Source organism: Pholis gunnellus, assembly GCF_910591455.1.
Source record: "Pholis gunnellus genome assembly, chromosome: 18".
Classification (NCBI taxonomy): domain Eukaryota; kingdom Metazoa; phylum Chordata; class Actinopteri; order Perciformes; family Pholidae; genus Pholis; species Pholis gunnellus.
This window is the reverse complement of record NC_136545.1, coordinates 15,342,477-15,364,530: the sequence shown is the minus strand read 5'-3', so window position 1 is coordinate 15,364,530 and position 22,054 is coordinate 15,342,477. Positions and strand designations below refer to the sequence as shown.

The following is a 22,054-nucleotide window of genomic DNA, read 5'->3' as shown; positions in this document are numbered from 1 at the left end:
GAGCTCAGCAGTTATAAAATGTGGCAAAGTGGCAGCATTGAGCATCGAGGACCGCCGTCTCACTGCTCAGCTCTGTCCACAATGATACATCATCTGTGTGACACTGAAGGCCAACGATTCTCTTCTTTAAATAGCAGGAGCATCAGCATCAGCTTTTTCCAAAGTCAACCTCTCAATAACCTTACCGGTGAGATTTCCTGTCTGATAGAAAGGCTGTGAGCCACATCTGTGTGTGTAGTCGTCAAAGAGCATCATAAGACACCGAAGCACTCACTGACTGCAGAGATCATTTTAGGGTCATATTAGTGAGAGCGGTGTTACTTTGCTGATTAACATTTTACCCACAAAACACATGGTCACATTATGAAATATGATACATTGTTATTTATTAAATTACCCAACACGATATAAAGCAGTTAAAATGTCCACTTCAACCAGCTGCATCAGTAGTAAAAAAATAAATATATATATATATATATATATATATATATATATATATATATATATATATATATATATATATATATTAATCATATAAGAGCCATTCAGCTGCCTAATTATTACTTTTACTTTTGTCACTTTTAAGTATATTTAGCTTTTTATTTCAGTGAAATTATGAATGTCTGACTTTTATTTGTAATAGAGTAAAAGTGCTATTTTCATTGTGGTTTTGCTGCTTTTTACAGGCACGCTCGATTAATGAATCTTTCAACTGATTAACCGAAATTAATTCATTGTGAAATGCATTTATTTAAGCTCTAAACTCTGATTCCATCTGCTCAAATATGAGTATTTGGTTGTTTTATTAGTATTTTATGATAGCAAACTGTTTAGGTTTTAGACTATTGGTCACACAATGATTGGTTGATAATGAAACTAATCATTAGTTGCAACCATACTAAAGTAAAGGATCTGAATATTAGTGGGAGACTACATATTTATAAACTCAGCATTGTGACAACCTTACCAAGTGCTTGCGTGTGTTGAAAAGAATTACCAAGAGACCATTTATGCATTCAAACTGTGACTTTTCCCCTGATTAACAACTTGGACGTCAGAGCCACAACGCAGCATCTGACAGCCATTAGAGTGCCCTCTATCTGGGCTAATGTTAACGCAGACAAGATGTGCATCGGTGACAGCACAAGTATTAAGGACAGACACACATTAACAGGATCTGAAGGGAGTCGGTTTCCTTCCTGCTGAAAAAGAGAGCCCTTTAATGAGCCATAACTGTGACATCCAGGAAGTAGAAACCCTACCTGAAGCCCCATGATGAAGTGCTTTCAAAGGGGTTATAAAGACGGGACAGACATGCTCCGAACTGGAGGAATGAGGGAGAGAAATCTTGTTTGATGTTGTTGTCAGCGACAGAATCTGCTCAGCGTCAGTATCTTGGGATTAAAAGCTTCTTTAAGAAGTTTTTTTTTCAGTGAAAAAGCAAATTTCTTTCGTCATGTACTGATTCCAGGGAAACGGGAGATGACTTGAATGAAACGTGTGTGGGTGAGATAGACTATGTAACGTTTGGACTTGTGCTTTCTTAAAAAAGAACTGTGTAGTCCCTCTATATTGTACAGCCACAACACCAGTGTGATATTCCTTCCCTCTGTTTCTAAGCCACAGCCACACTTTCCATACCGACATCCTCCCTGGTGGTCTGTTGTTTGCTGCAGACAAACCCAAACCACAGACAGAGTAATATTTAGCGAGCAAAGAGTCCGGTAGCCTGGCCCAGCCCAACGGGGCACAAAAAATAAAAAATAAAACTACTTTGGGGTGTTCTCTGCATTTTTATATTGTTGTTAACAATGATGAGGTCATTCTTTTGGAAAAGCTGCAATGACACAAACCCACTTATCTTTTGTTCTCAACCAGAAAGCTGTGCACACACACAATTGGGACGGAGGAGGCTCAGAGGATTCTGTCTGAGGAAAGCGACAGCAGGAGGCTCAGGTTTGTAAGCAGCAGCCCAGCCTGTCAGGAAGGCTGCTTCCGAGGCCGTGTCCAACAGTACGCTCCAAATGAAATCAAATTTGGAGGGGTTCCTCAGACTGCAGGCAAATACCAGAAAACCTGCACACACTGTGGCAATTAAATCCAAATGTGAAGCCAGTTTTGGTCATGAACCAGATATTTGTTTCTGAAGTTTGTTTGGAGTATATTGACAGTTATAGTGGATGTCGTAGTGTTGTTATCTGCAGCTTTGGATGTTTTAATAATAGGTCATGTTGGCTTTCTCAATAAAATGATAGGAAGACACAGTGGAACCAGCTTGTACACCGTGACATATGATAGGCTATCCGCTATCAATGCCTACATCTTTTAATGAGTTAAGAATACCTTTAACATTGTGTCCTCTGCATGATAAAGAAGATGTGCTCATGGGTGAGTCGGATACCTAATCTAATCTATCAAGCAAGTTTACCTTCATCTGCAACGGTCATTTGTAATGACTTGTGTAAAATTAAAGTTTTGCTCAACCAGCATGTACAGAGCAACATAATCATTCATTTGGAGTGGTGTTTCTGGCAACTTGATAAATGTAAGTCCAATATTCACTCTCCTTTTAGCTTTGTTTTTGGTCTCCACCAACTCCTGAAGGAAATATCTGGCTCTTTAGTTACTAAACGCTAATGTTCAACAGTTGCTAACGTTGTGTGTCCTTTTAGTTATGAGCAGGTAGTGAGCCTGCTGAAACAGAAAATGATGATAAGAGTGAACCAATACAGTGATATTGTAGATCAGAAATGCATGAGCTCAAAACTGCTACAAGGTGAACTGAATGTGTGATAATTCTCTGGGCATTCATCACTGTCAGCTACCCCCTCTCCATATAAGTAAATCAATTGTTAATATAAACACATTGATTATAGCCGCTTTAAGAATAAAAACGACTGCCCCACTGGAATTTCTCCTGGAGACTGTGTCTCTAGCAGCGGGCTACTAAATCAAATTAAGCAAGTATGATGTTTAAATTGAGAGATAACCCTGGTTTTGTTAACGATCTGGTTTGATGAATGACTGTAGGAAACAGGCTATGTGACACAATAATGAAATACAGAGAAATATATTGCGTAGCAGAAATTGATTTTAGATTGCGAACAGATAAATGCTCACACTGAAGTCAATTAAGCAGAAGTTATTGGTGTAACAGGTCATTTAAGCGCTCGTTAAACCTTGGCTGGTTGATCAGCGGCCCTTTCATCCAATAATTACTGTTCTCCAGCGTCAGTGACCTCTCAGACACAGGAAGTCAGACTCAGTGGGAGACCATTGAGACGTTACCTATATTTTTTTTCCCCTGTGTGGACTAGTAAGCGTGTAAGTACATCTGTCTGCCTTTTTTTTTTCATTCTTTTCACTATTCGAGTCTCCACTATAAGACCTGTCTACTCAAGTGGCAAAGAGTTACAAGCGGTTGTTCTGCTCTGATCACTCCACTGAGTCCATCAATCCAATAAATGTCATCATTATTTCACAGTTATAAAACAGGTAGCTCTGATCTACAGCTCTGACTGGCTGAGCCTTGTTCAAAAGCCACAGTAAAGAATCTCAGTAAACCCACAGCTACGACGGCATAACATTCACTACAAAAATTTATTTGCCAGTCAAACACAATAGGGTGGAAAAAATAGAGGATTTCTCCGTACATTTTTTATTGACTTGGTGGATTTATTGTGGGTGTTAACGACGTGAGAAGTTATCCATGATAAACCATGAGAAGATGATACAGCGACGACTTAAATTCACAAGAGGGGAATTAAAAAGTTACACCACAAAACAAGGCTGTAACCCTTGAGCAGAGTATGTGAAGTGTTTGCTAAAAACAGAGAGTAGCAGACAGTAACCTAACCAGCGTAAAATGATCATTACATTTCTATCTTTCTGGGTGTTTTGGATGAATTATCACAATCAGGCTTTTTAGTGCAGGCAGACTTTATGAAGATACCGCTGGACCTTCTTGCAAACAACTAATGTGCAACAGGATCCGGGACAAGGATTCAAAGATGCAGACGACAAGGACAAGAATGCAAGCTTCTTTGACTCACACAGCAAATCCATCAAAAACTACATCCCTAAGACAAAAACAAAATAAGAAAGCCTACAGCGATTTATGTGCAAGCAGCTGGAAAACACCCGATGTCCTGTTACTCTCTTGCAGGAATACCTATCACTGCTGCTGCTGTTGCTGCCGGCCTGATACAGACATCTTTTATCGTCCTCCGAGAAAAGCTCCCATAAAAAAAACTCCCTAAATCTGAGCTTTCTCAAATCATGAAATGTAAGGAAAGATTTAAGAAATAACGTTTTTATTTGTATTTGCCAAAGCAATTACTTTGAAAACTTATAAAGATAAAATAAAAGAGATCGAAGGGTACACAGTCCAAATAAAAAAAACCTTAACAGAAGATGAATGAAATGGTTCAATAATGTTAATGAAATGTAGTTGTCACTATCTCTGCTCCAATTCATTAAAACAAATAGTAGATCATTTTTGACCTTGTGAGACACATGAACTCATTCACGCTTATATTTTGACAACGTATTACATGACATGCGTGTTATATACAATACTGTATGGAGAAGTATTACACAATGTACACTCTAATGATACACATACTATCTCACTAATAAAGGTTCCTTGTGTGCAGTGCGTATACTCTATGTCTTTATTTAACCTTATTAAAGTCCGAGGGCTCCCTTGACTTTGCGTTTTATAGATTAATCTTATAATAATAAAGCTAATAATAAACATGTTCAGAGTGCTGTGTCAATTCAAAGGCATACTGTATCATACTATATCATACTGTATCATATACCATACTGCATACTGATGATGATGAGTTTTATGTTGGTATAATCTGTGACTGACGTAAAAAGGTGTTTTATCAAAAATACTGTGACAGTTGATGACATTTCACTTTGCAAATGTGCAAGCTTAAGCATGTGTATACCCTTTTATGTAAAGCACTGTACAATACTGTTTGTACATGCACTTAATTCAAGATATGAGTTCACATGTTTTCTGTGAAATTAATCTATGGCATATCCAGCTGAACTTCCAGTATAGATCTACACCTTTAAAACTAGAGCACAGCTGCAGGAGGTGTCACTACTTTGCCTTGCAAAGTATACAAATAACCCACCACAGAACAGGCAGGAGGCATATTCCTGCGCAGCAGCTATTTTCCAGTTAAATTAGTGTGCAGCCGGTTCAGCTGGACCCTTGGTTAAAGTATAGTCCCACCTTTAAAACTGAAGCACAGCTACACAGGGAACCGAGAGAAGCCATACTTCTCTTTCATGTTCATTTACTATTCTACCGCTGTAGTGTGGTCGTGTCCCATTCTGTTTGTGTGACATCTCAAAGCAGACTGCCTGGAGCCTTAGATGACAAACAACAAAGATAACCGGCTACCAAGAAGAAGAAAGTAGCACTAGAATCAAGTCTTGATATGTCTTCTGAAGTGATAATATGACATTTAGCTCATCTGAAATCTCAAGAACAGGAATGAAACAGATTGAAACAAGATTTGTATGTCGGACGAATGCATCATATTTTATAGTCTTGGATGAATATCTGTGTACAGTCGCCAGAATAACACCATCAGTTATAACACCATTTTGCAAAGATCTATAGCTTAAATAAAAAGTCACCTTGTGGTTGTGTGAGAAGAATACATTTTACAAAAAAAACATGGATGCAACAAAATCCCAGAAAGCAGCGATAGTAATTTGGTACACTACTTTGTATCAGTATAGAGTTCCTGCTGTACTTCAGTTGTTGTTCACAGCACATGTAATCCCTTTGCAACAGAAATATTTAAGTTTTATGACCCAGGACTTTTGCATGGGTGTATTGCCACACAGCAAGGTCACATGTTGAGTTACCTTCAAAACATCTTTGGATTTATTTGATGGATTACATTTGTGTATTGTGCATTGTGACTGCCCGTTTTCTATGTGTTTGTGTGCATTTGTTGTTTGCGTGTGTGCATACAGTGTGTATTGGATATGTCCCTTTGCACATGTGCTCTCCCTTGATGTACCCTTAGTAATAATTTAAACTCTTTCCTTCCTGCTACCCATTAAGCTCTCTCTAAAGCTTTGGAGCAGCTCGCTGAGACACGCTATACTCGTGCTATAAAACCTCAAGCATGGCTTTGATTTAATGTTCCCCAGCAAACAGAAATGAAGATGACTACATAATTATAACAGATATCTTTTGTGTATTTCTGATGCCCGCTTCTGCTCTCAGCTCTTCCTCCAGGGCGTCTGAGAGGACACAGTGGAATGGATTATATGGCATAAACTGATACTACTGATACACATTTTTGTCTGACAGTTCATTTCTGTTGCAGACTGAGCAGTGACCTGGCGGCCACACAAAGTAATAACCAGTTAGTACCTTTAAAGTCTCTGTTAGCTTGTCCACATTTGTTATGAAACATTTGGCAAATCATCAGCTGAATTAGGATATTAGAAGACTTGTAATCTCTCCTCAGCTCATTTTTTATTTATTAATATCATTACAGGTTAGTAACTGGTACCACATTATGCCAGACACATCTGAACGATCCCTTTCTGAAAGCTAAATCTTAAAATGATTCAGTAGAGAGAACCGCCAAAACTGTGAGTCAAGTCCCTTTTCACATACAAGTTGCCATGTTATCCTTTCTCAAATTAAAAATGAATTGATTATAGCCGCTTACAGTTAAATGTCGCAAAGCTAAAGACAATAAACAACACTTAATTATATTCTGTGGGATAATACACAGGCTAATACATGTATCCATTTGAAAGTGAAGTATTGTAAGTCAGACTTGGTCTTTTGCCCGGGGATACCAACTGAAAACCCTGTTGTGTGTGAAGAATTTTGATGTAATTCCAGAGAAGCTCCTGCACCAGCTGCACACTCACTTATTGTGATGAAATGTGCTCCCACACTTGTACAAATACATCAACACCTGCACATACCTAGAATATATAGTAGTACTCTAACACCAGCTAAGGTATAAAGGACAGAGAAAGTGCTCAGAAAACTGAGCTTGCAGGAACTTCTTGCATGTCCAGTGAGAGACCTTTCCATCCATCAATACATTAGACACCAAACAGGGAGTAGTCTCTGTATTAAGCCTACGTACTAGAAATACTGACAGCCAGAACTGTCTTAAGATTTTCAAGAATTTCATTCTTGCTCTAATGTATTAATCCTGCTGAAGAAAATGGCTGTTCCTAAATATTCTTGTCGGGAATAAGAGAAGAGAAGACACTCATGCTGACCTTTGTGACCCAGCCCCAAACATGTGCACACAGACTTAATGTAACACTTAGACGTAAAGTTTGTGTTTGGATCTGTAACCAGAAGATGATGTCAGGGGTGCGTTTAGTGACGTACACAAGAGGGGGTGTTTGGATAATGTCCACATTATTGTCCACATTCCTCTGACATTCAAGTCAGATCACGCCTGGATGTGACGTGACTCACTGAAACCTTCACACCATAAAAGTACCCACACAAGTACACGTTTTTCTGTTACATGATCGGACGATAATGTAGAAGTCACAAGTGTAACTATCGTCTGTTTTTGTCAGTGTCAAAAGAGACTACGGAGCAACTGCAGCAGCGAAGGTCAGACAAATGGTACAGTGTTAATGTTTCCTCAAGAAGGCAGCAAGACGACACTCTTGCAGTATGAATAATAACGGAATCGCAGTGGCATTTTATTTACTCCCGTTAAATGCCAAGGTCAAACGGTTTGCAGCTCAAGCGGGGAAAACAAAGGATTTTCAGTGCATTATTGCGCTGTTGCATTATTGATTTATTGCAATTTCTCATTAAAGTACTTTCCTTCAGATCATTTTGTCTGAGTTCAGATCTGGCGCGATGAATATTTATCAACTAACTTGTAAGACTTGTGACTAGAATCGTAATGTCCTAATTACATTTTAATATGTGTTTTATCTCTTACATTATAATATAATAAAATTGGTTCAATGTATTCATTCACAATTCTCTCATTCATTCATTCATAATGTTACCTCGCTTACTTCACCGGAATACAGATTTAATGCTAAGTGGTTTAAATTACAATAATCAAAACTATTTCACCCACTGAATGAATCCTCTTTGTTTATGGCTCAGTCAGATGAAATCTGAGAGCATGCATCTGTGTGTCTGTGTGTGTGTGTGTGTGTGTGTGTGTGTGTGTGTGTGTGTGTGTGTGTGTGTGTGTGTGTGTGTGTGTCAGAATGTGACCGAGTACATGCATGCTTGTGCGTGCGTGCATACATCTCCACGGGCGAGTAAGGGCAGGCAGATGGCATGTTGACGCTAAGCCCACACGTGCCGTACCCTACGCATGCTTTTCGGTGACCCTTCACCTCCTTTTGACTCCCGTTCTTCAGATTCCAGGCGTTGCTCAGAGAGGTTTGGCCAGACTGTATCGGACACAACATGGTCCCATGCTGACAATAATAATGCACTCTTTCTAATAATGTTATCTGCAAACATCAGCATTCCTCTGAGCAGCAGCATTGAAAACTAAATCTCATCTTATGTCTGTATTACATTATTAGTGCCAGTACTGCCTCCTTTATTTTACGAGGACAAGTTCAGAACAGTATAACTACTGTTTAATGTGTATTGCACATGAACACACAAATGGTGGACGCAACAACCTAATGAACATCTGGCCAATAAAGCATTCCTACAACAAATACCATCACTGGTTCAACTGATTTTCATTGTTAGGTTATTTTCTTGTTAGGTTAAAGCGGCTATCGTTAATAGTAATCAAATTACTAATGATGTTAGTAGCTACGAACCCATAGAGGGTTGACCTAACAGCTTCGTTCAGCCATTTGTGTTGGTTGTATCTGTTGTACTTTTACTGTTTTGGTTCACTCATAACTGTTAGGAGTAGTCGCTGTTTTCAACAAAAAAAAGCTATAAAAAAATAGAACACAGTGTAGCATTTAGCTGCTAAAGAGACAGATATTTCCCTCATGAGTTGGTGGAGACCAAAAACAGAGCTAAGGGTGGACATTTGACTTATAGTCATCAGAAACAGGTGAGTAATATAATATAAACAGAAATGTAAGTATTACTTTTCAAACCAAGTAATTAAAGAAATAGTATTACTTTTTAAATGGGTAATAAGTAGGGAGGGTCAGACCACAAGGGGTAACTTATCAGGAAAAGAAAATGTGGCCTTGGTGTTTAAGCATGTGACTGTTCATGTCTAATCAGCATCTGTGTTTCCATGGGCAACAGGGAGGGCCAGATGTTCCTGCTCCCACTGAGGAAGCAGCAATTAGGCTAATGTGACAGGTAACAAATGGAGACTTCACAGCACGTGAGAGAACTAATTAATAGCTGATCCAGATATGGCTTCACACCACTGTGATTTAACTCCACTGAACACACGCTGAGGTAAGAGACGTACCTCGTTCCCCTGATCTTGAACGTCAGTGTTAAAGGTTATGGGAACAACTTCAGCTCTCTGTCCTATTTGTCCTGCATGTATTCTTTCTGTCGGGACGTAGGAAACTCCAGACTGGTAATCTTGTACCGTGCTGGGTACCGTGTCTTGATAGGGTGTTGTTTTTGTGCTATATCCATGCTGCGCTGCTTTGGAGGTCACAAAGATTTAAGGACTTTGAACACACTGCTCTGTGCCTGACCTAGTTGTATTGTAATTTACCTTTCTCTGCCAAAAAGTAGCAGTTTGAGGATTCTGAAATCTATGTTGGCTTTGTTTTATAAGTAGGAGAGAATAGACAACATATCAAAGAGTAACTGAAGTTAGGTACATTAGGGACATTAATGAATAATATCTGTGTGGGTAAATATAGATGGCAAGACTATTTAAAAGGGAAACAAATTGCTTCCTGTCAGTGTCTGTAAATTATTATAAAGAACTGCTCCACATCATTAGCATCATTTCCTCGGGATATTTACAGCACCAACAACTAAGGCAAAACAACTTGGTGCTCCTGTTTTAACTTAAGAACCGGAGCTACCCAGAAATAGCAGTGAAGAGTATCTCCTCTCCACGTATCTGGCCAGTGGCCCGCCTTCAGGTCTGGATCTTTAACCTTCCGAGACTTCTGCTGCTGCATGGTGTGGCTTTGGGTTTGGCCGAGCTGAGCGTGCTGGGAAATCAGCCAGACAAAGACGTGTGGGTAGAGGAGCAGAATGAAGATTTTGGGTTGTGCTCAAGTGTTCAAGATTCCTCTGGAAAAAGAGGATATTGTTTGGGTGGGTAATATACTAGAAATGGTTGTGGTCCTCTGTGTGTTCTTTTTTTTTTTGTGCAGACAAAGAACAGAGCTTCTGGTGTGAAACAGCTGGATTCCACTATTTTCACAGCAGCCTTTTTTGACAAGTCATTGCAGGGTAAACACAGGTGTAATTAATAACGTTGATTATGGCCCTGATCCATTTAGGTTGGTCAGGTTCCTGGTATTGTGCATGCTGGCTCACTGGAACGACTGTGACTCGCTAATTAGAATGGGGGCCATAATTAATTTGATCATTTACACCTGTGTTTATTCTGCTATCACGTGTCAAAGTGGCTGCTGTGAAAAGGGCCTATTGCAACAGGGTAACACTCTAAATAACTGAGTAGTCCCCAGTGATCAGGAATTAACAGCTAATTTATTCAAATAAGGTTGATTTCGAATAAATTTCGATCAAAAATCATGGGAGCCTCATCTCTCTCTCTGCAAGAAATCAAATAAGCCTTTTCCCCAAGATGGACTCCTCCTTTAACATCACTTGTAATCTGTATTCAGTTGTGCCTGGCTCCCCGACACTCAATCCCAGCCAACTGATCCCTGAACAGCCTTAAAACAGAAGTAACATAAATCAATGACAACACATTCTAATTTCTCCGAGTCCCAGTTGTAAGTTCAACTTTGAAATGACTCATTTATCCCTTCTCTTCCACATGTCTGTGATTTTTCTTTGTAATGAGAATGAAAAGTCTGTCTGTCTGCCTCTTTGTTCGGTCTGCACATGCTCAGTGAGAGAGGCTGCCCGGCTACAGTAACGTTAGAGACGGCCTTATTGTCTGCATCACTCATTGTCTCCTCTTCTTCTTTCAGGCTAGCTTTGTGTGCTGACTTCAGTGACAACAAGCTCACCAGAGTTTACTTTGACTTACAGTCACACAGTCGAAGCAACCCGTCTCATTTGATCAGAGTTGGATCTTGTTTTCTTCTCATTTGGCTGTGAGATGCATCTGCTCTGTAAACCCCCCATGTCCATTATTTAAGGTTGCCTGCTATGAAATACTTACAAGTGTAACCAGTGACGGGTCCAGGAAACACTGGACTTTCACGCAGGAGACCGCTGTTCACCCGAGTGAAACCAAAAGTCAACGAGGACTTTCTGCTTGCTACGTTACGTTAGCTAAGAAAGTCCACTAAGGACGTTTGTTATTTATTGACACTAGTTACGTTGTTATATTACGTTTTTATGTTAACATTTAATCACAAATCTTGATTTTCTTCCTAACCAAGTAGTTTTGATGCCTAAACCTAACCAAACTTTCACAACGTTAACCATGAGGCATTGCGCGTTTCTGCAAGAATGACATGAGGATGATATGAAACATATTTTCGAAATATATTTTTGGTTTACAAACTTCCATATATTCCATACCAACATTTTTTCTGTAGATATTTTCAAACTGATGTCTGGACATGTCCATAGGAATCAATAGTTCTAATAATGATAACAATTTTGCCCCAATTACCGGACTTCCTAACCTTCAATAAATGCCAGGCTAATTAACATCTGTCCATCTGCTGGACTGGGCAAAGGGCTTTGTGTCCAGATGTGACTCTTTCCCTCTTGTGTCTCTCTGTGGCAATAGTCAAGCATGCTTAACTTGTTCAAAATCAAATAGCCTGACTAGGAACAGGTGCAGCAGCCGACACAGTGCGTGGGAGCCAAACGACTCCCAAATATTATCCCCTGCAGCGTGCACCGTCCTGATCTGATCAGCTGCTCATAGTGAATGTCTGCACATTCATCATGTTTTATAAGCTAACAAGTGAGTTGACTGCTGGAACCACATCAATTTGCCGGCTTGATCAGCTCAGAAGAGATTAAATTCATTTATTGAGACAGTACATAGTTGTATAGCAGTTTTTGTGCAATTATATTTACTTACTTCTGGTATTTGATAATGCACAATTAATTAATATGAATAAATTACATTACAATAGCACTAATACATGTTCCATTATGTATGTTCCTGCATGATTAAAGGACTTCATAATTGTTGTCGTTAGACACTGCAGTCAGTGAAATGTGTTGTATGTGATGGCATAATCTCAAAATAAGTTGAGTTTAGTCTTTCAGTGTGTTTGCAGCCTTACCAGGACCTTGGTCTCCTCCTCGTCTTTGTAATAGTGGAGCTGGTCCCCTCGCAGAACAAACCAGCGACTGTGCCATGTCTTGACGAAACCCCCTTGCTTCCTGAGCCACCCACACCTGATGACACTCGGCCGTCCCTGCCTCTGGGTCTCCGTGCTGGCCTGACCTCCACTGCGCTGGGGACTGCCGTGGGACACGCACTGGTCGTCCATTGCAGCGACTTTAATCTGTAAAAAAATTGAATTAGAAAAGCCAAAGAAATCTGTTTAGGTTTGCACAAGTTGTACGTTCCAAGTAGGCAAAAGATGAACATAAGATAAACAAATACAACATATTACAAACAGATGCTGCAGAATTCGTAAATGCTTTATTTTCAAATTCAATACGAATATTTACAACAGACATGGTCATGGGGTGTTGTGAAACTTGAGGCACACTGAGTGTTGAGTGCAAAGAGACAAGAACAGAAGGGGAAGTGTGTGAGGAGGAATTCATAAACCAGATAACAAGACCACAGACCCAATCTCTAATCTCTTTTATCTTGTGTCACCCACCTACACATGTTGGCCCGCAAGTCTTTCTCGTCTCTGTGTAGCATTTTGTCTCTCAGTCTCTTTGAACCCTTCGATCTTTTTAACTGTTTTGAAGTTTTAATATGACAAATATTTAATATTCAAGTGATGAAATCTGATCTGGAGTCATACTGTATGGTAAGTATGTATAGTTATGTTTAAGCGACTAAAATTAATTTGTTAAAGGGGACCTAACGTGCTCTTTTTGAGATTCATACTTGTATTTTGGGTTTCTACTATAAACTCAAACTTGCTGGTGCCTTTAATATCTGGTTGATTGTTGTTCAAGGGCTCATGTACTGAGAGGCTTTGTAGGGTTGACTGGTGCATTAACAAAACTCTGACAGGCACCCCAGCTCCCAGTCAAACCGCTGCACATTGCAGTGGGTTGTACTTTAGGTTTAGTGCCTATGAATAGCAAATATGAGCACGCTAAAACATTAAACTAAGATGGTGAACCAGATAGATATTAAGCTTGCTTTGCAGAAGCTTGCTAACATTGTCAAAATGAGTTGTCAAAGTCAAACCCACAGCACAAGATGGCTATAAAATATCCATGGTTGCAGTAACTGATGAACAGTGTTTACTGTGCAGTAGGCTGTAAATAGAGGTTAAAAAAAGACGACTTGAAAATAACTTGTTTCGTCATTAGTCCTCCAAATGGACGTCCTGTTTTTGCATTTCCCTTTCCACAACAGAGTGGTCACCTAAAGAACAAATATCATTGGCTATACATAAAATCTTCACACATATGCACGCAGTACAAACATGAGTGCACTCTGAAACAACACCGCGCATGCACTAAATCACCCTACACGTGTTGTTTCCACACGCATAATAGATTGTTTAAATCTCTGCGTCATAAAGTGACACATGCTACCACTGCTACGGACTGCCACTGTCAGCGTTAAGCATTGCCATGTTGTCAGTGGCTCTGGCTGAGCTTGCCTTGGTGGAAGTCCAAACAGCCCACAGGTCCAGATGAGGACCAGATGCAGCCCAGCAGTGTTCCAGGCAGCACTGGGGCAAGTGCAGCAGGGCTGCTGTTGCGATTCCAAAACTTTCTCTGCATGCACACAGTCCAAGTAAGCGGGTCCTGCACGCATGTGCATGCACAGACACGCTCACCACTCTGCTTGAAGAAAAATAGCAGTTTTTCACTTGTTTTGCATTATGAAGGCCTTAACCCAATAGTGTTTTGTCCTTCTCTACATCATCTTTGCGCCACTTTAATGCTGGATCTACGAGGGGAAAAAAGTGTGCAGTGCTTTCATTACAACAGCGGTGAAAGTTATCATCTGAGCTATGGAAAATTCTTCATTTTGTGGGCAGTTAACACTTATATTAGAGGGAATAACCTCTGTATCCCTACTGCCTCTTACACATTTGATTCTCTTAGCCTTAACACACACACACACACAGCATAAATCACAGTCTAGATACACGATCCGTTGATGGAGTCACCTGCCGTGCTGCCAATCAGGTGCCACAGCCCCTTTAAAATGTCATGCCTCCAGCACAGGGCCTAGTTAACAGCACTGCTAGGACTGGATTGTGCTGCTACAAAGTGAAATGGTAAATAACTCAGGGGTTTCGTAATGTGAATAACTTGGAGCTATAAGAGTAGAAACACCATTTAAAATGTACATTACACTGTGGTCTAGTCGAGTGGTAATAAATTGCCACACAGGGACAGGAAGCATAATCATCTATAAATCTATAAATCAACAGACAAGTAGAAAAAGATTAGCAGAAAAGTTAGCGTTTCTTGGCCGACGCAGGAACGGCATGATGAATTGTGACCTTTAGAAAGTTACTCATTATAAACATTATGTTCCCACTGTGAGTTCAAGCAGAAATATCACGAAACAGAAGAATCATAGGGAAATTATGTGTTAACAACAGCCATAAAGTAATGAATCTTGAATGAATCATTTATCTTATGAACGATATGAAGATGAACTATATGGTGGAATAAGCAACTGCTTTCAAACAGGCATTGGAAGATGACAAACCGGAGAAGATATATCAGACCTTTTTATTTCACTTTTGGTCTTTTGGGCAAGCAAGTGGTGTGGATCGGTCTGTCCACCACTCTGGTCCACACCTCCACCATTGACTCATTCAAACTTTAAATAACTCTACCTTTGCAGGCTCGTGACTCTCTTGCGGTCCAATTTAGTGACGGTGAGCTGTGAAAATATAACACTGTGCAGACATGCAAGCAACATTCTGCAAACAGTGAAATACAATGTTTGATGCTTTTGAAGACTGACACCCTCTATAAGAAATGTGCTATTATAATATCATCCCATTTGTAATAACACCATTACAAATTGGGATACAGGACTGCTACATAAAGCTGCACCTGTACTTGGGCCTGGCACCAGACAGGGACAAGGACAACTGATTTGGTATGAATATCTTGCTAAAAGTTTGCCTGCATAAATTAAATGTCGGCAAAAAGAAGAGCAAAATGTAAACATTATGGACGAAGTCAACAGGTTAATTCCCCCCACACACAAACTACACCCACTTTTCTATATATAAAAGTGGGTGACAGACTGTCGCAATTACTTTTCTCCGGTCTTTCTTTCCATTTTTTTTAACCCCAAAGCTGAGAGAAAATGCTCCAACGATACTCTGCTAGAAAATACCGTTTAATGTAAATAGAGGAGGGTTGGTTGAGCTATACAGAGGTACTCTGGATGTTTACTTTTTGCCAAAAACAAGAAAAGAAAAATAAGTGTTTTATTAACTGCCCCCACCCCCAGTGATCTAGTTAGTAAAGCAAATTGATTTGTCTATAGATGAATGTACCTGATTAGTGTGAGGAACAACCCAATCAGGGCTAAAGTCATGGTAGCTGATCTATTTTTCAAACCTGGATTTTTTATGATGCCATTCTTTTCGCAGACAATTCTCCAGTGAACCCCCTGAAGATGCCAGATACGGTTGTGAGCACATTTATGATGCAACTGCAAAGTCTCTGCAAGAACAAGATCACTACTAGACTGTTTTCGTCCATTCAGCACATTGAAAACAGCCTCCCAGAGGTGTAGTCTGTGTCCCTGTAAAGCACCTGTGTGTGCAGGTGTGTGTACTCTATGTGTGCGGCTAGTAGTGTGAGCTGTCCCTTGCGCCTCAGTCTCCAAAATAAGCAGATATATAACATTTCCTCATCATAACAACGAGGTTGAAAAGGGAACACTTAAAACAAAGAAATATAACTTTACAAGACAGATGAAAGATTTCTAGTGGAATCTATTTAAAAACAGATGCCTCGAGATGCTTGTTAAAAAATATCCATACATGCATGTTAAACTGCTAATCAAGCAAGAAGTGTATTCAAAATTGAGAGCCCAATTTTCTTCTTTAAGTTTGGTGATGACATCAAGTCTGATCTCTAGAAAAATGGCAGCATGATTGAGCGTTTCATTTCTAAAGCGGCAATTAACGCTCTACGTTACCATCTGCTCTTGTCTCGTAATACTTGATTCTGTCTCTTCAGTTCAAGAATATCGCAGAATTTTCTCACCGCACGTCTGAGAACTTTGACCATGCAAAGACGTCAGTGGGAAGAGACACCCTGACCTTCACTACAAAAAACTAAACAACGGCTCAGTATACAGCACAGACAGCCACACACACACACACACACATACGCACTTACACACACCACAAACACTCAAAAGGACAACACGAAGATAGTCACGAATCAGCCCCCTAAGGTTTTGTGGCATGCATGCACTGTAATTTCTTAGCAGGATGCAATGTATTTGTGGCTTTGCGGTAGTGGAATAAAAAAAGAATAAAATAGTAAAAGAATAAAATGGATGGTGTGACTTTCTATGAGGGGTGCAAATCTTTTTGTTTCCATTTTGGCACTGGTATTAGTATTCTGTCAGTCTGTGTCCGTCAGTATAATGGATGCTGAGCCAGGCCGTCTCGGGATCAGGGACACGTTCTTGCTGCTTTGAAAATATGCATCTGTCAGTGCACCCATAAAATACAGCTACTGGACGTGTCTTTAGTGATGAAAGCTGTTCTCAGAACAGCCGAGAAGGCACTGAATTGTATGATAAATCCTTTTTAGATTGTTTCCTGCGACACAGCCATTTGATGTAAACTGATACTTGTGATGATGAACCTATGCATGATGAAAACGGGGGTTCTGGGTTTTGTCGAGTGGTGTGGCATGATAAACTGTTTGGCATAATTCAGCATGCAGTGATAGCAACCTTTACACATCAGTGAAGTCTTTTTTCTCATGTGTAATTGATGCCAGAAGCACCATATGTTGGCTGCATCACGAGTAACCTTATACCCGTACACAGAGGAAAAAAGGATATCTAGAGATCTGAACAAGAAGAGAAGTTTGATGACATTGTAAAATCTATGAAATGCAGACCTTCTTGTCCATACAGGACTTGTCTCACAGCATCAGGAGGTTTGTGTTTGTTCCCCATATGGTTAAGTACTGAAGCTTTCCGCACACAGAAAGCCTGAACTGCTGTTTGACACGTCTTTGTTTGAATTGGGCTGCTTTGGAGGAAAGCATATTGAGTCTGGCTCATCCTTTGGGAAATTAAAGTTGTGCCAGGGAAGATTTTTTGGGGAAGTAAAAATACAACAGAGTTACCTAAATCATACATTTTGGCCTGCATAAAGAAGAGCATTCAATCCCCATAGTTGGGATTTTACAGGCTGTTGCCCAAACTGCAAAAAAAAAAAACGTTGGTGTCGGGTAGGGACAGTGGCAGGAAATCTTCTGGGACCACAGGAAGTGGCCGGTCACAAACAGCCGCAACGGAGCGCTCTGTCCAGAGAAAACTGCACTCAGCCGACTTAGATCCTGTGGTTGCTCTAAACCATCACAGGCCAAAATGGTAAACATGAATGTGCTAAATGAATTTTACAGACATCATGTACATTTTAAGTAATCTTCGGAGCAATGCGTCCTTTCAGAGAGTTGATTCATCGGCTGAAATGATAGCTTGCTAGCTAATGTTAGCCTTCTTGCTATACAGCCCCATGCACACCCCTTCAACATGTAACAAGCTAAATCCTGATTGGACAATAGCTCTTTGGGGAAGAGCGGTTTAGTAAATTGTTGCTGATGATTTATAACAAATCACATTTTTCCAAAACATGTTGTTGATGAAAAACTCAAAGTAATGTGCAATTTGTGTTCATGATAAATGTTTTCAATGTTCACAGTGATGGAAATAATCTTCCGTCTGAAGGCTTAATGATTCACTGATGAATAGCAGACATTTATTCTTGTCCTGTAACATGTGGCAAACAATGCCATTACCATCTGTCTGTCTTCAGTCTCCAGTCTTTTCTGCATGTTCAGCAGCTGCTGTACTCCACATTGGGCCCGGTGCTTGCCAGTAAAGCCAGTGCCAACCTTTCTTGGATGATGCAAAGGTCAATGGTGCATTGAGCAGAAAAGTCACAATGGAGGGTCAAAACAGTACTACCGGTTATTCTGATCAAGTCTGATAAAGATGGTCTCATTAGCGACCATCTCTCCGAGGCTAATTCAGATCGAATTTGACAAAGTCCGTGTTCACTTCATAGACAGAGGGATTCTCATTTGTTTGTGCATGTATCTAAAGAAATGCAACAGAGGAAACATGAACTTCTATTTGCCAGCCACTGATGTCAACCCTTTTAATAACCCGAAGCAACATTGCCCCTTAAAGTCTGCACATTAAGGCCTCAATGACCCACATGTGTTAAAGACAAATATAACCCTCCGCTAGCAAAGCTGCTACCTCGAGAGCAGTCTGCTTCTGTTAGACTCCTGCTGAATAGCCAGTGAGGTGAGAGGAGGGCATGTTTCTTTCTGTGCTGTTGGTGTGCTAGTCGTTGGATAGGATGTGAAAGAGGAAGGGCTTCTGAGTGCTCACAGATGGAAGTACTCACACACACATGAACAAAAAAAATGATCCATTGATCCGTCCAACACACGCACAAGTCAGGTCTGTTATGATTTATGATGCTGAAGGGGGTTGAGGTGAGGTCACGATCTGAGAAGCTATCCTTCATCATGGGGTAGTCCACCATCGGTCTCTAACCCACTCAACCCTCTGTGAGTCACGAAGGTGGATGGATGAAAGCAGGAAGAGTAGACGGGTGGGGAAGGTGGGCGATGTAATGAATCACAAACACAGAAGGATTGGTTCTCAGAGATAAATTCTCCTTTTCCCTCCCGCTGCTGAAACGCCAAGTAAACTCCCTGGCTTTCCTGTGTGAATCAATGTAATGAGTCAGTGTCTATTTTGTCTCCACACAGATTTAGACGCCATATGTGTGTGTGTCCCCCCCCCCCCCTTCATAGTCTACAATGCAGCCCTTTTGGTATGATACGCTCGCTACCCCATCACCAGCATCGCCGCCCCTCCCTCTCCATTTTCCTCCGCGCCATGTGTCACCGTATGTCTGGTAAACTGAGCAGCGGCCCTGTGGAGAAACGGGACAGAAGCCTTCGCGTCGGCCGCTGACTCAATCTACATGTGCTTGACACACTGCTACAACTGAGTGAACGATACCGCTGATGTGGCTGCCCTTTGTCATGCAGGAAAGGTGAATACAGGGACGTATCTTCCGGACAAAACAAGATACAAGATGCTCCGGTCACAAAGTGAGAGGGCGAACTGAAAATCACTCAGTGATCGTTGTCATTTTCCCCAGAGGTGTTATGGTTGTTGTTGTTGTTATTGCAGTTTGGGGAAAGCTGACTCTGCATTTTAACCTTCATAAATGTCACCTTACTATGGATTCTCTTTGTGAACTAGCAGATGTTAAAGTGACACATTTTCACGCTAATTCACTCCGGCGGAAAGTTAAATGAAAAGACTGATTGCATCTCAACTCCAGTTCTGCTGCAGTTTCAGTCCTCCTCGTCTCCATCCCTTCCTCTCCGTCTCAATAAACAGATATCACAGAGTTAAACCGGGGAAAAGGTGGAGTGCAGCAGCTGACACGGGGAACCTGATCCCTGGTCTTTCCAGCAGCACAGCTTGTGCACTGCAGACATTCCTGGCACTCGGGGGTCATCATATCTTCCCCGCTTCTACCTCAGCTCATGCCTTGTTTGCTTTCACATCGTCCTATTCCATTAACACAGCAGGTGGGGGACACAAGTTGCAGAGATGTCTTTTCTGTCCTCCCTGCCATTTTACCAACCACCTTTTTCGATTCCATCCTTTTATTGTCCTGTATTAGAATTACAAAATGCTAGTGTAACAGAGCAGCAGCACAATGAGTGCACTGCATTTTAATTGCATGACTAAAACCCTGAAAAGTAGAGAAAATTGATGCTATCCAGCTGTCCAACAGTTATTGCTATGGTGACTTATAGTAAATCGCTGTTTCAGTTATGCTGCTTCAGACACTAATATACTTGATGAAGATGGCAGCAATGAGTATTTTTTCCTCCGTATGTTTCTCAGATCCCCAGCAGGCCCACCCAGGTGTGACACATCTATAAATAACTTATTTCCTCTGGTGCATCTCTACTCCAGTCTCAGGACAGTTACGACACAGCTGGAGGAGTTGTGTGACTACACAGTGGAGATGAATCACATTAAACGAACCATTAGTGATCAAATCCATTAGAAATGTCTGGAAGTGTGCGTGTCACCAAAAGCACAGACGTGTCTTACCATAGTGTCATCGCAAATGTCATCGCAACTGCCAAACACTGCTCTATGCTTGAGAATGTGGTGTTACTTCTGCAATTTCATATGAAGTTCATGCTCCAGTCATACCTGCTTAGAAAAGGAATTACATAACTTAAAGTGTCAATCAACCCCTCTAAGGTTTGGACCGGTGAGTCAGACGATTTGCCGACAGCATCTTCACACTCCTCTTCCGTGCCAAAGTGAGTAGAGATCTCAAGAACGATGGGGACATTGCCACATAATATAACAACACCTCAGAGGCAAAAAGCATACCGTGGAACTCAAAGAGCAGACTCACCTTTCAAACACACAGCCTTGTTGAATCCCTCAGCTCTGACGTGCGGTGATGCACACCTGTGGTATCCAATCCAGTGTCAGGTAATCAGTCAACATAGATCCTGCTAAGACACGAGCGAGAAGTTGCACTTCAGCTCAGCTGCTGCTTCTGCTGCTGCTCCCCCACCACCACCACCACACTAAACCAACTCAGTGTATGCAGAGTGGATTGAGTTAGTTGAGGCTCAGACGAGCCGTTCGAAACTTTTCCCCTGACTGCTCACACCATCTGCATGCTGAGAAAGTCTCCGCTGAGAACAGGATGGCTTTCGCGGTCAGCACAGTCACACACGGGGCAGCGTTACAGCAGGAGTCCCTCCCAGACACATGCACACCCACACATGCGCTCACTCACACACAAACACACTCACACACACATACACACACACACACTCTCCCCTAACACTGCAGCCTATGCAGACCCAACTCCTCCAGTCATCCTGGCTGGTGAGACACTCACACTCAGTCTGAGAACACTGTGTATGTTGGTTAGAGGAGGAGGGAGGAGAGAGGGAGGGGGAAGTGTGTGTGTGTGTGTGTGCGCGTGTGTGTGTGTGTGTGTGAGCATGTTTTAGGAAGTCTCAAGATGAGAGCTCTCTGACTGAGCAGCTCCAGCAGTGCGGCTGAATGTCTCTTGTATTTCAGATTGCACACAAGCAACTGGCAGTTTTTTAAAACTCTCACATTGTGTTCCACTCTTTTCAAAATGTTAACAGCCGAGAAATTCCCAAAGTTTCCTATAGTTCATTTTGTGGAACATAAATCATGAGTTTCCCCATAAATCATCTGTGAGTAATTTCACATACAAACACAGAAAGCTGCCCCAGTTTTAGGGCGTCTTCAAGATGTCGTATACAAATGACTGCGTGCTTGCAGCTCGACAAACATTTATTTAATGACACTTTGGTGCAAGCCCAGCTGTATACACACCAGTGGAAAGTGCATCTTGTTTACGTGGGAGTGGTCTAAAATGTCTTTCTATTCCATAGTCCCGCAGTGGTTCCTTCTGAAGAAGAGCATTTCTCATTTTGTGTGCTATGTACAAAAATAACGCGTGT

At 41.1% G+C, this 22,054-nt stretch overlaps 1 protein-coding gene across 1 annotated transcript in view; it reads right to left on the bottom strand.

Moving 5' to 3' along the window:
- The window catches only part of arhgap24 (Rho GTPase activating protein 24), a 58,540-nt gene extending 37,183 nt beyond the window's left edge, over positions 1 to 21,357 (bottom strand). The window contains exons 1-2 of the mRNA XM_079179696.1: positions 20,959 to 21,357; positions 12,397 to 12,621 (exon numbers count right to left, since the gene is read on the bottom strand). Of these exons, the coding sequence (XP_079035822.1) occupies positions 12,397 to 12,606 (210 nt within the window). The 5' untranslated portion in view covers positions 12,607 to 12,621; positions 20,959 to 21,357. The remainder of the gene's footprint in view (positions 1 to 12,396; positions 12,622 to 20,958) is intronic.
- Between the last annotated feature and the right edge of the window lie 697 nt (positions 21,358 to 22,054).